This window comes from Brachycentrus maculatus, unplaced genomic scaffold, assembly GCF_059751285.1.
Source record: "Brachycentrus maculatus isolate JH-2025_06_01 unplaced genomic scaffold, ASM5975128v1 h1tg000261l, whole genome shotgun sequence".
In the NCBI taxonomy this organism is placed as follows: domain Eukaryota; kingdom Metazoa; phylum Arthropoda; class Insecta; order Trichoptera; family Brachycentridae; genus Brachycentrus; species Brachycentrus maculatus.
Genome location: NW_028281012.1, coordinates 444,580 through 462,616, shown reverse-complemented (window position 1 = coordinate 462,616; position 18,037 = coordinate 444,580). Strand labels below are relative to the sequence as shown.

At 31.4% G+C, this 18,037-nt stretch overlaps 1 protein-coding gene across 2 annotated transcripts in view; it reads left to right on the top strand.

Annotated features, from left to right (window-relative positions):
* LOC148305788 (ras-GEF domain-containing family member 1B-like) overlaps positions 1 to 18,037 on the top strand; it is a 136,778-nt gene that overhangs the window by 43,873 nt on the left and 74,868 nt on the right. For both annotated transcript variants that reach the window (XM_088266085.1, XM_088266086.1), the window contains exon 2: positions 16,096 to 16,321. In XM_088266085.1, the coding sequence (XP_088122211.1) occupies positions 16,184 to 16,321 (138 nt within the window). In that variant the 5' untranslated portion in view covers positions 16,096 to 16,183. The remainder of the gene's footprint in view (positions 1 to 16,095; positions 16,322 to 18,037) is intronic.

Genomic DNA, 18,037 nt, shown 5'->3' with positions numbered 1-18,037 from the left:
AAAATTGATACGGCAATTTTTCACCAAGGCACTAGATAGGATAGGTACATATATTAAAAGTTTTAAACTTTTGTACCGTTATTATACCGTCAGTAAGAACATTTTGCTGAAATTCGGGTACAACAAGTATCGGCGGCAATCGTAAAATATTTTTTCCCCTATTCGCGATTTTACGTTATTTGAGTAGGTATATAATCAAACTATAAATATTTCTTGAGTTGTAGTTACCTACTCTCGTTGGATTCCCACATTTAACCTTTTCCACTCTGACCATTTTTTCTCATGACTGATCAGCTACTCTGATAAAAAAGTGATGTTTTTCTAACATTAAAATAAATATTTTGGTTTCTTATTTTGGAACACTCTGTCTGGCAATTCGTATGACCATTCGTTTTTATAACTGAACTTGAAAGTGTAATTTTCATCGTTCTCCATGGCGGATCAACTATAAAATTTTATTATAAATACATCAAATGCAATTTCTGTTATTTTAACTATTAACACTAATATCACCTAATTTTGAAATGTAATAGCTCCACAAAACGAAAAAATATGGTCACAAAAATTGGGAGTATCGCTGGAGAACCTTCATAAACGAAGGATAACGACTGACTGTCCCAAAAAATATTAGCGTATGACAAATATTGTATCACCCAAAATGATAATCTATTTTTCCTAGATTATATCTAAGTAATGGAAAGTTTTAATGAAGAAATCAATATGTTGCTATGATTAACCGCATTTATCTTAAATATTTTTTGGCATAATATACTTGGGTGATAGAGAAATCAATGATTAGTGTTATACCTCGCCGGGCCAGACATTGTGGCCCACGGAGCTGCCTACTAGAATCATACGGGCCAGAATGTCTGGCCTACAGAGTGGTAAAAGTCAAAACAATTTCGTCATTATGTTTTGGTAGTTGCTATGAGTTACGCACACCCCGTCACACTTTGAAAAGAATGCTCTGATTGCATATTAGCTCCGCTTTTATTTCGTAACTCGCGACTGAATTTACCTTTCGTTTGCACACCACATCCACCGTCTTATAAAATAAAACATGTGTATGGTTAAGGGTTGTAACGCGAATAGGCTCTCTTACAATGGATTATGAGTACTCGTATTGTACCAGTATTTTTTGTCATCCCTTTGCTTAATTAATCAATACATAATTTTATTTGTCTATTTATTTATTTGTCTTTCCTGACACTTTGCTACTTCACTTTACTTCTTCTTCGTACCTATATAAATATTATGATAAAGCTTCGTCGCTTTTTGGCATTTTCATCTCCTAGACGAGTGCTTCTTAACATTTTGTAGTTACGACTTCCTAAATATTACATAATATTTTCGGTTACCCAATTTGTATGTCGAGCAGCATAAAAGGTTAGCAATAACTTTCAGTCTTTTCTTCAAGTAAGTGCTGTATCAATATAATCTAGTTCCATAAAGGAACACACTGGATGCGGACTAGAGTCAGAAGAAAAAGAATACTATTTCGTGACGTCGTTCGGCGGGCTAAACCGCCTCGTATTGACTGTTATTATTGAAATATATTTTATGTCACATTATTTTTTGACATCTCATCAAAGATGAAGAAAATATGGAAGTCTGAGCATTTACGGGCTGCCGACCGTCATAGGCTGGTTTAAGTGATCACTTTAAAGTGATTAGATTATCACGATCGAAATAAGATTATCGCACTGCTATTAATAATTTGTCTTGCGACATGGCAATTGCTAGGTACGATTTGACAGTGTAATTTTTAATAATAATAATAATAAAACCCCTATCCGCACCCCAATGGTGCATAGGGCACTGCGTCATATAAACGCAGTGTTATCTTGATCGTTTACACATGAAGAAAAGGTGATCAGCCCCCGCTACAGGTACCAGTCCAGGGTAATATTTAATAAATATGACAGTGAAAAAATCACTAATATTATTTTACCCCCCTTGGGAATCGAACCCGGGACCTCCAGAACGGTAGCCGAGCGTGCTGACCATTACACTACGGAGGCGGACAAAACAGTGTCATTTTTACGGAACAATTACTATGAAAGTTTTGTCATTCCTATGCTATTTGTAAAGTTTTATTTTTATTATGTTGATTTTTTTTATGACGTAGATATACTCTACAATTTACTTGAACTTTTATCTGTGAATCCACGGTTTGAACAAATTAATCTTGGTCGCAGTTCACTAGCGGACGAATTTGAAGAAGGTCATTCAAAATCTGCTTTGGCGATTTGAATAAAGAATCTAATAAAGCAATTTCATAATGTGACCATAATGCGTCAACTTTTTGGCTGTTAACTGCCAACTTTTGCGCGCATTTAATTTCGTGAAGTTTGACGTTCCCTTAAAACAAGATTCATATCGACTGGTCGAAAGAAATGCCTAAGAAATGCGGTCGCAATGCTTCAAAAACAGTTTATTACATAAATATCCTTACTATTTTTGAATTTATACATATATGAGTCCGGAAGTAAAGACCAGTCGACTGTATAAGTCTTTCAAGATGAACCTAATCCAACAAACAGCCTTTACGCTAGAACTATTTGGAAGATAATGGTTCACTATTTCGCATCTTCAAAGCATCTTAGAGCGGTCGATTCTACTAGTTCACAACTATTCCTTCGCCTAAAGGCTTTAGAGAAATAGTAAACAACAGCGCGGGTCGCCTTATTATTCTCACCATACTGCATAGTATTTGTATTACTATTATTTTAAAATAAAAAGCTCCTACTTTAAGAGGCTTGTCTGCAGGTAGTGAAGTAAAGATATGGAAGGTACCATGAATTTTTCTTTAATTCATTTTGGAATTGGCGGGACTCAAACCCGCGACGCCAGTTTCGCAGTCGGGCGTTTACCCAACTACGCCACGGCGCCTGTCGTTGAAAACAATTTTCGATACCGGAAAAATAAGTGAAATTAAGAATTGGAATGAATCTCACGTATTTTCGATTGAAGAAACCTATAAAACATATAATAGTTCATAAATTCTCAACTGACGGCAGCACCATCTGTCAAAAATCCACATCTATCAAAATTTTACCAAACGTCCTCTAACGAAGTGATTGTTCAACAACCGAAAACGCGCTATATAAATAAAAAACAAAAAATATACTCCTTACAAAACAAATGTTCTACAATGCGCAGAATGGTGAACGTACACAAGTATATAAAGTGTCACTTAAGCCAGTCAAATGCCAGGTCATAAGCCCTGGAATATATGTGAGTGTGTTTGTATATATATATATATATATATATATATATATATATATATATATATATATATATATATATATATATATATATATATATATATATATATATATATATATATATAAAACAAAATACATGGAGTTAGGAAGAAGAAAGCCAAACCCAAGGATGAATATATATATTGATAATGAAACCATAGAAAAGGTTGATGAAATGAAATATTTGGGCATAATACTAGATTCAAAATTGACATTAAATGCAAATTTTGAACACGTTAATAAAAAAATATCAAAAAAAATATTTTTCCTTAGTAGATTAAGGAATAAATTAAATAAAGATACTGCAGAACTAATTTACAAAACAATCATTCTTCCACATATAGATTACTGCTCAACAGTGTTATTTTTAGCAAACGAAGGAAATCTAAATAAACTAGAAATTGCACAAAATAGGGCGATGAGAATAGTTCTTGGGAAGAATAAATATAGCAATGTAAAAGGAATGAGAGATGAACTAAAATGGTTATCTGTAAGAAGAAGACTTAAATTTAATATGTTGATATTTGTACATAAATTTTTTCACGATAAGTTGCCAAAATATTTTAAGGATAAAGTTGTCTTAAACAAAAATTGTCATGAATATGCTACTAGACAAAAGGATAAAATAAGACTACCATTATTGAAAAGAGCTGAGTCGCAAAATTGCTTGATGTATAAGGGTTTAAAAATGTATGATGAGATGCCTGAATGTATGAAGAATGAAAAGTGTCTGAAAGAATTTAAAAATAAATGTCTAAGTTACTGTAAGGAAATGTAAATATATAAAGATGATGTAAATGTATATAATAGTTTATATTAGTTTTAATATAAGCTAACTTAAGAAATAAATAAAAAAAAAAAAAAAAAATATATATATATATATATATATATATATATATATATATATAATATATATATATATATATATATATATATATATATATATATATATATATATATATATATATATATATATATATATAAATATATATATATATATATATAATATATATATATATATATATATATATATATATATATATATATATATATATATATAAACATATATATATATATATATATATATATATATATATATATATATATATATATAATAATAATAATAATAACCATATCCGCTCCCTAGGTGGAGCATATGGAGTCCACAAACTGTCTCCAGGCTTTTCTGTCGGCTGCCAGCTCCCTTGCATCCTCCCAAGTCATATATATATATATATATATATATATATATATATATATATATATATATATATATATATATATATATATATATATATATATATATATATATATATATATATATATATATATATATATATATATATATATATATATATATATATATATATATATATATATATATATATATATATATATATATATATATATATATATATATATATATATATATATATATATATATATATATATATATATATATATATATATATATATATATATATATATATATATATATATATATATATATATATATATATATATATATATATATATATATAAATATACATATATACAGGGTAGGGCGGGTCAGTTCCTTATTTTACGAAATCATAACACAAAAGTATTGTCAGTATGGATTTAATTCTTTTATCTACAGTATCTACTCAATGAATTAGGGCCACGCAGAATTTCGCGCATTTTCTCAATTCAAACAGGAAAAACTCAGAGAAAACCTTGAATAAAACAACATTGAATTTTATTTACACATGAACACTTTATTACGCTTAAATTATGCATATATTTTCATATAAATATAGATAGTATTTAGTATTTCCACCTTTGGCAGAAATAACTGCCTCAATTCTTTTTGGCATACTTAAAATGCACTGTTTTATCATTTTTTTATTTCTTCGTCTTTTCTTCGACCAAATTTTTTGAATATTTTTTTTAGACAGTCTACTGTCGGATTTGGAAATGAGTATACCTTATTTTTTAACATGCTCCATACGTTTTCTATAGGATTAAGGTCCGGAGAATTTCCAGGCCAGGGGAGCAAAGGCAGATTTTTGTTAGACAAAAATTTTATTATTGATTTAGCCCGGTGGCAAGGTGCCCCATCCTGCATGAAGGTGTATGGACCTTCTGTTGGGTCGAGTGTATGGTAGAAGGGCAATAAAATTCGTTCGAGGACCTGCTTATAGGAATTTTGGTTCATTGTTCCTTCCACGAAAAACAACGGCCCAGGTAAATTGTTAATAATACATGACCATATCATTGTTGCAGGGGGGTGTTTGATAACTTTTACCACACAGGCCTCATTGTAACGTTCCATTGGTGTTCTCCTGACGAATCGACGGCTCTCTGTCACGGCTTCTAACCGGCACTCATCACTAAAGATGACCTGAAAAATAATGAAAATTTAAGTTTAATTCAAATATATAAGTTTATTTACTAAAATGATATGTTGAAAATTCAATTTAAATAAATACCTTTTTCCAATCATCTACCGAGTAATTTCGATGTAGCCTGGCCCATTTTAATCGATCCGCTTTCATTCGTGGTGTCAATTTTGGTACTTTTACAGGGCGCCTGCATTTCAGATTTATTTCGTAAAGACGTCGCCTCAGTGTTGATACCGATATATTTATACCCTCTTCTTCCAATTTTATTTTTAACGTTTTTGCTGATGCACTACGGTTTTCTAAGGCACTTTGAACGATTTTTCGATCAGTCCTCGGTGTTGTTTTTCTAATCCTACGACAGTTCTTTCGCCGATTGCTGGTGGCGGGTGACTGATTTTTTATTGATTTTGAAATTCTGTCCACTGTTTGACGAGAAACGTTTTCTTTTTTTGAAATTTCTCTATTAGATAGTATTCCTAATTTCAGTAGCACTATAACACTAGACTTTTTTTCCTCAGAAATGTCTTTACTTTTTCCCATTTTGCCCTTTTCAAAAAAAACACTTGTGCTTACAAAAAATTTTTATACTTTATGAACTAAAATTAAAAATTAAGTTTTTTTCACAAGACACGATAACTATATAACCTCTCTGAACAAAACAACAACCAGAACTCAAGAAACTTCACTAATAAATGAGATAGGACTATTTTTTGAACTTTCAACTATCTGTCTACCTGTGCTAATTAGGGACCTTTCTCAGAAAAAGGGTTTGAAATTTTGTAAAGGCTTAAATAATCCAGGTATATTTTACATATTATTGAAGGTAATATACATGATATTAGATGTCAATAGAAAACTTAAAGTATTTATGTAAAATAAATATAATAATCCAAAAGATTTTAGAGTATTCAAAAAAATAATGGGTGGCGCTAATTCATTGAGTAGATACTGTATGTACAGGGGCAAGTTTAAAGTTTTATTTTATTTAATTTTAAAAACGACATCTCGAAGGCTGCTTCTGTTCTCGTCAATACGCTAAGTTAGGCGAATTTTTGAAATTTCTGTCAAGTTTTTCCACCACATCTGTGCCTATGTCAGCATTAGGAGCAAGAATATTGTCCTTCAGCTAGCCAAGAGTTTATGGACGATTAGTGTAAATCAATATTTTAAGCCGCGCAGAAAATAGTCACAAGGAGCTAAATCTGGGGATCGCGCTGGCCACCGTTCGGGAAGGTGTACCCGCAAAAAATAATAAAAGTTGTCATGTCGTGTGAGCCGTTGCGTTATCCAGTTGAAACCACTCATACCTTACATCTCTTTCTTTAAGTTTGAGTATAAAAACTCTAAGAAATGGATATGACGACGACGTTTTCGACTGTCAACGTTTTCAGGCATCCTGAAAGTTCTGAAAGGTCCATTTTGTTCTTCACATTACCTGTATACCTGAACGTGTCCACCCGCATCGTAATGCATGATACCTGATATAAAATACAATTAACGACTAGGCACACGACCTGCAGGCGCGATATTGAATGACCTGCAGGCGCGAGTTGCGATGACGGAACGGCCGAAGGAAAAGTAGGCCTCCACGGAAAACGCGCGACCCTCGTTCGTCCATGACACTAAACTAATAAAAAATAAGATTCTGTGCTTTCAAACGCGGTATAAAAACGCATTCTTGAAATAACTGTCGTTTTGTGGCGATAGTTTCAAAAAAGGTAGTGACCACGCCCCACCCTGTCTATGTATATATTTATATTTTTATTTTTAATATTTTTTTTCTAAAAAGTGTAATGACTCAAAAATCGAATGACAGGATATTTTCGATGTAAACTGGGGGGGGGGGGAATAACGCAAATGCGGGTAATAAATGTGCGAAAATATATCTGGACTGAAATAATTACACGCAATTGGCGGAAAATGATAAACTCTGCCTGATAAATAATAAATTGAAAAAAGACGTCGAATTTTCTTTGTTTTGTATAGGATTTGATTCGGGAAATATTGTTATGCCGAGCTATTTTCTGGATCCGGAACGGGTTAATCCACTTTACATTGGTTAGATTAATGTTGCTTGTTGACATTTCTTGATGGAATTCCATTGTGAAGATATTTATTTATGCTATTCTACAAATAATACCAGTCTGAACGTACCCATCTTAATTTGCGAAAGTTCATGGGTCAATAATCGTGTCGTACTGTTTATTCGCACAAATTTATCGTGTTTTTAATTCTTAAGGGGATATACGCAAACACATAATTCAGTCACCGGCAGACCACTGGAGTGGTCGCATGTCTGTTCACGCCAGATTTTTTTAAAGAATGTTTATTGGATATTTTTTGGTTTTTTAGAATATGTATAATACAGTGGTGACCAAATGTATGAGGCACCCCCTAAAGAATTGGTTTATGTCTTTAAATATTGCGACTCTTGGAATTCTTGCAATCTTTTCGGATTGTATCGTATTTTGATGGATTTTACCTTTAGTTTTCAAAAACTCTCTTTACTAATTGCAACAATAAATTATTTTAATTAAACCATGCCCCTAACTGTCGTAGGTCGGGATATCAGGTAATAAGTACTAGGTTAAATCCATCAAAATACGATGTATCCGAAAAGATTGCAAGAATTCATATCGCTCACTCCTTTCAAGAACGTCATAAATCAAAAATCATCAATTTTCAGTTGTGCATATTTTCGGAATGCTCAGAAAATGTACTATATCCCAGTAAAAGCGGCATATTTTTAACATAATATTTACCCGCTACAGGGCAGAAAGTGTTGTTTTTGCATTTTGAAGAAAAGGTATTGTTTAATTATTTTTTTAAATATATTAAATGTTTTTCAAATTGTGAATTAACCTTCAGGTTTTACCTAAAAGATGTGTTGCATAGTAGAAAGTTCAATAAGTGGCTTGATAGTTATTTTTAATAAAATGTGTAATATTTTTAAACTTTAAAAACGTTCTCCTGAAATATCAAGTTTTTTGATTTATGACGTTCTTGAAAGGAGTGAGCGATATGTAAAGACATAACCAATTCTGTAGGGGGTGCCTAATACATTTGCCAAGCACAGTAAGTATATGGAAAAAATATTTTTATAATTTTTTTAATTCCTTACTTTTCAAAAACTCTTTTTTTTCTTTTCAAAACCAATTAATTATTTCGAAAAAAAAATAATTTTTTTTTCTTAAAACGGTGTTTTAAGAAAAAAATCAATAACGTCAGATGTTACCTGGATTTAGAGAAAATTACGTTGCGACTTATAGATTACTGGGCCTTAAATGGTATTCTGTAGAATATTGCGTTGCCAAAAGTATTACGATCATATATTTATGAATTAAACTAATGTCGTTTTATATATTATACATATCGCTCACTCCTTTCAAGAACGTCATAAATCAAAAAGCTCAATTTTTCAGAAGACCGTTTTTAAAGTTTAAAAATATAATACAATTTATTAAAAATAAATATCAAGCCATTTATTGAACTTTTTACTGTGCAACAGATCTTTTTAGGTAAAACCTGAAGGTTTTTTCTCCATTTGAAAAATATTTAATGTATTAAAAAAATAATTAAGCCTTTCCTTCAAAATGCAAAAACAACACTTTTTGCCCTGTGGCGGGTAAATATCAAGTTAAAAATATGCCGCTTTTGCTGGGATATAGTACATTTTCTGGGCAAAATATACACAACTGAAAATTGACGTTTTTTGATTTATGACGTTCTTGAAAGGAGTGAGCGATATACGCGTACGAGGTTTGTTAAAAAAAGTATCACAAATTTTGAATTTCCGCGAGCCTCGTATATTCGATTTTCGTTTTTTTTTATGGCGTTATGTTGGCACTCATGTCTCTAACTTATGCCGACAAGTATACAGCCTAAATAATAATAATTCCCAAAATTTCGGGTTTACTGTATTTAAGCAATGATTCGATTATCGATCGCTGTCCCTGGGAGTTATTAGTATGAAGTGGCCGAATTACGTTGAAATTGAAGTGCTCGCCTTGCATTATGGTAATTTGTTATGAAATGATTTTTCTCTACGCATAGTACGTACATGTGAGTAGTAAGTACATGCGAGGTGTGCATGAAATTTCAAATCACAAAGTATAACAGACGTTAAATGAAAGTTTTTTTTGCACCTTGTTATTTATAAATCGCGTTAAAAGGGAGTCGCATAGTAGTGAGTAGTAAGTACATCCGAGGGATGTAAGAAATTTCAAATCACAAAGTATAACAGACGTTAAATGAAAGTTTTTTTTGCACCTTGTTATTTAGAAATCGCGTTAAAAGGGAGTCGCATAGTACTGAGTAGTAAGTACATGCGAGGGATGTAAGAAATTTCAAATCACAAAGTATAACGGACGTTAAATGAATGTTTTTTTTTGGAACGTATTATTTAGAAATCGCGTTAAAAGGGAGTCGCATAGTTCTGAATAGTAAGTACATGCGAGGAATGATATAAATTTCAAATCACAAAGTATAACACAAGTATTTTTTTTTAGCACTGTGTTATTTAGAAATCGTGTTAAAAGGGAATCGCATAGTTTTGAATAGTAAGTACATGCGAGGAATGTAATAAATTTCAAATCACAAAGTATAACACAAGTAATTTTTTTTAGCTCTGTGTTATTTAGAAATCGTGTTAAAAGGGAGTCGCATAGTACTGAATAGAAAGTACATGCGAGGAATGTAATAAATTTCAAATCACAAAGTATAACACAAGTATTTTTTTTAGCACTGTGTTATTTAGAAATCGTGTCAAAAGGGAGTCGCATGGTTCTGAATAGTAAGTACATGCGAGGAATGATATAAATTTCAAATCACAAAGTATAACACAAGTATTTTTTTTTTAGCACTGTGTTATTTAGAAATCGTGTTAAAAGGGAATCGCATAGTTTTGAATAGTAAGTACATGCGAGGAATGTAATAAATTTCAAATCACAAAGTATAACACAAGTAATTTTTTTTAGCTCTGTGTTATTTAGAAATCGTGTTAAAAGGGAGTCGCATAGTACTGAATAGAAAGTACATGCGAGGAATGTAATAAATTTCAAATCACAAAGTATAACACAAGTATTTTTTTTAGCACTGTGTTATTTAGAAATCGTGTCAAAAGGGAGTCGCATGGTTCTGAATAGTAAGTACATGCGAGGAATGATATAAATTTCAAATCACAAAGTATAACACAAGTATTTTTTTTTTAGCACTGTGTTATTTAGAAATCGTGTTAAAAGGGAATCGCATAGTTTTGAATAGTAAGTACATGCGAGGAATGTAATAAATTTCAAATCACAAAGTATAACACAAGTAATTTTTTTTAGCTCTGTGTTATTTAGAAATCGTGTTAAAAGGGAGTCGCATAGTACTGAATAGAAAGTACATGCGAGGAATGTAATAAATTTCAAATCACAAAGTATAACACAAGTATTTTTTTTAGCACTGTGTTATTTAGAAATCGTGTCAAAAGGGAGTCGCATGGTTCTGAATAGTAAGTACATGCGAGGAATGATATAAATTTCAAATCACAAAGTATAACACAAGTAATTTTTTTTTGCATTGGGTTTTTAAGAAATCGTGTTAAAAGGGAACCGCATAGTACTGAAAAGTAAGTACATGCGAGGAATGTAATAAATTTCAAATCACAAAGTATAACACAAGTTAAATGATTTTTTTGCACTCTGATATTTTAAAATCGTGTTAAAAGGGAGTCCCATAGTACTGAATGGTAAGTACATACGAGGAATGTAAAAAATTCAAATCACAAAGTATAACATATATTTTTTTTTACGTTTAATTTTTTTTGTTGCTCTGTGTTGATTTAGAAATCGTATTTAAAGGAGTTCAGCGTATACTTTAATAATGTATCTACGGTATTCATGCAAACACTAATTTCTTGTGATGTACCTACTGTATCCTATTCTAAGCAATCATATTGTTGATTTTTCTCTTTACCGTAAATATTTGTATGGTAAAATTATGAAAATGTTTTGATGTTTATTAAATACATTCTTCACGAGAATCTGTTTTAAACACATTCTGGATTTTTTTATTTGAATACGGTAAACCCACGTCCACAGCGAATGGATACTTGGAAGCAGAAAATGTGGAAAAGTTTATTTCAAATGTAATATGAACAATTTTGTATGATTTTAACGATACGTATTAATTAAAAAAAAACGGTTTTAATATCAATAGCGTGCTAGGCACGTAGCGTTTGATCTGTTATCATTTATTTATATTCATAAATGAATTTTGGCACATATTTATTTTAACACACACACACACATTTATATAAATGTATATATACAATATATATATATATATATATATATATATATATATATATATATATATATATATATATATATATATATATATATATATATATATATATATATTTATATATATTTATATATATATATATATATATATATATATATATATATATATATATATATATATATATATATATATATATATATATATATATATATATATATATATATATATATATATATATATATATATATATATATATATATATATATATATATATATATATATATATATATATATATATATATATATATATATATATTTATATATATATATATATATATATATATATATATATATATATATATATATATATATATATATATATATATATATCATCATCATCATCAGCCTGTGTCCGTCCACTGTTGAACGTAGGCCTCCCCCGCATGAGTCTCCATCCTCTTCGATCCTCCGCCTTCCGCATCCAGATCACTCCCGCTATTCTTCTTATATCGTCAGTCCATCTTGTAGGGGGTCGGCCGATGCTTCGTTTGCCAGTTCTTGGGCGCCATTCCAATACTTTTCTTCCCCATCGACCGTCGTCTCTTCTTGGACGAAATGTGGAATAAATATTAACGGAGAGTCCATTTCTCACTTCCGATTTGCAGATGACATAGTGCTAATAGCCGAATCACCTGACAAGTTTCAAGACATGCTCTACGACCTTAATGAAGTATCGAACAAAATTGGTCTGAAAATGAACATGGATAAAACAAAAGCCATGATCAATAGTAATATTTCCCAGACCTTTGATCCTTTTTCCATTAGAGGAACACAAATAGAGGTTGTAAAAGACTATACCTATCTGGGACAAGTATAAATTTATATAAATTTTAAATTTTTTGGTAATTTTCAGCAACAATTTTCCTTTTTTTCGGCAATTGTTGATTTTTTTTGTTTGAGAGAGTTTTGGATTTGGTTTCTAAAAATTTCGTCCATATTTCTAGACAGTCAATTAAGAGCGACGACATTTTTGCTGTTTTTTTGTGTGAAAATATCCCGGTGGAATTGTGGGAAAATATGGCGTCGTCATATTTAGTAACAAGTACACGTTCCGGTTTTGCTAAATAGTACAGAAACGTCGTCTAGCCTCACTACGCTACTGTGTTATTACTAAGGGATTTAATTTTTTACGTTGATGTTATGTTTTTTCCATCAATGTTAAGGAAAACTCGAAAATGTAGGAAAAACTTGTTATTCTATGAAAAAAACCTTTGTACTAAAATTATTTTTGAATTTTATTTCAACGTATTGATTTAAGAAGCCCTATCCATTAACATTTTTTCTTTACTCTGAATAAAAAAATTGTTTATTCGCCGCTTCTGATTTTTCCTTCAACTTTTGAATATTTATAGGAATAAAATATTTGGCAAGGAATTTCGGAAACGTCCATGAAGTAGACAGAAGGGACAAATTGATTGGAAACGACAGGTTCGCTCCTCTAACGTGACGGTTGTATAGACACATATAGAAAGCCTGTGTGTAATCAAGTGAACTAAATTAAGTGAAGTGTAAGAAAGGTCAAAGGGCTGTTAGTTTTAGTACTGGCTAATGTAATTGTTGACCAAGAAGGGTGCAACAGTATTAATTTAATGTTATTATCTCGCCCGTTTAAATGTTTTGTACTCACCTGTTTACATTTCATAATATTCTTACAAAGTATTTTTGGTTTACTTTCGTTGTTTATTAGCCCTGTGTGAATTTCTCGAGATGTAAAAACGGAGCTCTTTGATAGGCTTTGCAAAAGTTCAGAGAACACTCGTAGAATGCCGAATCTTTGATCATTGAATAGAAATCTTTGAATTCCTTGAATAGAAAGTTACTGAACCAGATACTGAAAGTTAACTTTGTGTAGAGTGTAGGTAGGTAGGTAGGAACGTCTTAAAGTATTTCATATTTCGTTTATTATCACTAAAGTGTTGCGCTTTCATCAGAAAACCATTTTCCATCCTTGGGCCTACCGCTTTTCCTATGTTTCTATTACCAACCACATTCGCCTCATAAATTTATTTTACTATCCTTTCTTCTCTCATTTGATTAACACACCCAAACCATCTCAACACACCTTTCTTATTTTTATCGAAAATGCCTATCTCAGCATTGCATTTCCTTATTTCACTATTCGAACATCTATCATACAAAGTTTATCGGCACATTCATCTAGAGAACGCAGTTTACCCATACGGCGGCATCAACAAGATGAATAAAAAACTTTGGAGAATTTTTTTCGGAGTCGAAGTATGGTTAAATCATCCGAACGTTTATATTGTATTATATATTTCCGGTCTGCCCAGCACGTAACTTTCGGTTTCGCCGTTTTTCTTGTTTTATTTTAAAACTAAAATAATGACATGAAGCTACTTCCTACCCTTTGATATAGTTGGTTATTTTCTTCCTCCACCCTTCGATGCGTGATAACCACATCCAACGAACTAATCATGTTACTATTAAACCTGAAACTCAGAGCACTTTTCTGCAATAATTAATAAAACCTGCAAATGTCGAATTACTATGACGCGTAATTGTTATGATTCTACAACATTTTGAGTGTGTTCAAATACTTGTTCACAAAATCTGGATATCTCCAATTATGTTATGATTTACGGTTGAGGAATATTATCAACAACTTTTCTAAGATAATCTGATGTTGCCATAATTAAAGCGAAGTTGCTTAATGCTAACTTTATATCATTCCGACGTACGCTAGCAGACTAGCGACCTGCTTCGTGAGTCGATCGGGAAATAGGTTTTGTAACTATCGAAGAATATCGGTTTTAATTCAAGAGCTTATTTACACCACATATGGGCACAACCCCCAATCCGAATACCGAAACGTCATGTCTACCTTACCATCGTTTATTTTTGTTTTTTTTTTGTTTTTTAATATATACGGTGTTTTTAAAGTACTGAATTAAAAATCATCTATTCGATTAATAAAAAAAAACATTACGCACTAAATGTGTAATCCCTTAATAATAATAATAATAAGTAAAATCCAGTTATTAAATTAATAAATATTGTTTTAATGATTTCATTTATATATTTGTCAAATAATGTAAGGAAAATGTTAAGCATTTAAATCAGTATTTAATTTGATGAATTCGTAACAAAACGATCAAAATATCAATCATCTTGGTAATACCAAAAGCGTTTCCCGTAATTCGTCGTTTTATCATATTTTAAATATTCATGATAACTTTGTGGTTCATTTTAAATGTATTACTTAATTTTGAAGCAAACAAAGTTAGTATATTTAAAGCCACTTTATTGAGCTTTTATTAAAATGTGCCGGGTGTCTATAAGCTTTCTTGTCACAGCCTTTTAAATTGGTAAAACAAAAAGTTTTGATGTTATTCGATTAAAGGATGAGATGCGTGGAAAATAATATTCTTAAGAATTCTGATTTTATTTATTTATACGCCCTCAGAGGGCTTTATCAAAATTGGATTTATTCATACATACATAAACGAATTAAATGCATGGTTATACATATTGTAGTTATGAAATACACAAATATAGTTATTATATAAGGTACATACATAATTAGAAAACAATATTCTTAAACAATTTCGCAACGAGTTATTAATAACGCCATGGAATACGACTACTTTTTAAAAATACAATGGTTCCGCATACCTTTTGGTTTTCAGCGTGTATATTAGGAAATAAATGATGACACATAGACCAACTGAAAAAAAAAGTTTCATTGGTTTTATTTTCCCAATTTTCCTAATGTGACCCAAGCTCTTTTGCCTAACGGCCAAAATATTTTTAATATTGTTAAGTAGATAGTATTTTGGTAATAATCAACCTTTAAAAAGAAGCGGTTAGATTCGGAACCAGTGAATATTATAATTAAGTTAAAATAAAATATTTATAGTAATATGTATTTTGTATATGAAAAGCATATAATTTTGTGGTATGGTAATAAAACAAAAAGTGATATTACACAAAGTAAACAATGGATGATTAGGAGAGTGTTTTATTAGAAGTGATTTTAAAACAATGTTTCGTTTTAATTATAATATATTTTCGTTAATTTTTCCACGCAAGTAACTTAATTAGTGTTAATATTAGAATGGGCGCTTTATGATCCGCAGGCGGTCGTCTACGTCCGCGCGTTCGGGCCCCCGGCGGCCGAGAAGTCGGCGCGGGCAGCTGCCGGCGAGCTGCTAGTAGCGAGCGTATATGGCCATGTATTACTACGCCAATAAGCTCAACGACGCGGCGTCCTGCAGCGGCTGCCACAGGAGGACGCCCCCGCCCCCCGGCCCCCCGCCGCAGCCCAGCACTTCGGCTAGGACCACGGCCACCGGCATCTATATAGTAAGTTCTTTCCTTAACCTTCCCCTCCCGGTGATATGTCGCTCACTCCTTTCAACTACGTCATATATCAAAAATCGACAATTTTGTCGGTTTCGGTTTTGCGTGTTTTCGGAATGCCCAAAAAATGTACTATATCCCAGCAAATTCTCCCATCCCGACGACTTCTTTTGATTTTTCGTTAAAAATCTACCCCTCGTCGGAGTATTTTTAGATTGCCTTGAAAAAATATAGAAATCCTATCATACTCCCACTAAGTGATATGATTCCCTGGGCAATGTGTCCGTGGGTACTAAACCTTGTTTGGAAAATTTAACAAATTCCTGCATATATGAATGTAATGGGTGATTTTTTAATAGCTATCGTAATTTTAAAAAAAAAACCCATAAACATCAGGAAAATGCATAAAATCTTTATTTGAATCGATAGTACGGTCTATATAATTTAATGTTTGAAGATTATTTCATTCAAATGTTGACCGCGGCTGCGCCTGAAATGGTCCATCCGCTTAGTCCAATTTTGGCATACATTTTCCAACATTTCAGCCGGTATCTCACGAATAAATACTTCAATGTTATCTTCCAATGCGTCAATCGAAGCGGGCTTGTTAGTATAGACATGAGCCTTAACATAGCCCTACAAAAAAGCGTGTTGGTGGTTTGATGTCCAACAATGTAAATTTAGTATGAAATTTAGTCACAATGGTCCGAATAGCTGCTTCAGTGGGTCGATTAAACTGACCACAAAATGGAAGAAGCGCGCGATAAATTTTCTTAACAGCATTTTAATAATAAAATTCAATGATTTCCAAGCTATGTTCGTTTGTAAGACGATTCATGGTTAAATTATAGACCAAACTGAATATATTTGACATGGACACAAAACACGAGCTGTGCGCAAAAAACGTTCGTGAGCTGTCAAAATCAGTGTTGCCAAAAACAAAATAGTTAAACAATCACCCTTTACATATCGACCTCTCCGACGCAGACCTCTATCTTAAACTGCAAATCGACAATTTTGTATTTTTTGTTGTTTTTTTATTATTGGATGCTAAATAAATAATCTCAGTACAATCATTCCAATGCTTAGATTCTTCTCCTGTTGAATTGCATTTTGTGGTTTACATTGCAGGCGTTAATATGTTGACGCAGTGTGTTGGTTTGACTCAATTTCGTTTCTACTATAATTTGTTTTTTTTTTAAACAGACTCAACTCCTTTCTTTATATAACTTTTTATATGCTTTTTATTTTCACCGTAAAATTTAATATCCATTTTTCAATAAATATTTTAGACTTGGCAATTTATATCCTTAACGAAGAATCGCATTTGCTGATTGAGAATCAAAACGAGGTTGTCAAACATATACCAAGGTTAATTAATGTTCTTGAAGGGAGACTGGATGAGATTTCGTCTAAAACAGTTTAGAACTAGTAAAAAATATAAGCCTTTAATTCGATTTAATTAATCTTACGTTTTAGTTTCTAGTCGAATCTAGTTTATAATGTTGGAGTAAGAAAAAACTACTTGAATTTCTCAGTTTGTGAAATTTTCTACATTAATTGACTTTTGGGCTCCACTCATCGAACACCATGAATATTTTACTAATTGAACAATATTTTAAGGTTCGTTTCGTGACATTTTTCTGAAAATAGTTTTTTTTAAACATACCAATTATTTTTATGGAATAGCTCTTGAAATCATAGTAGAGGAACGATTTC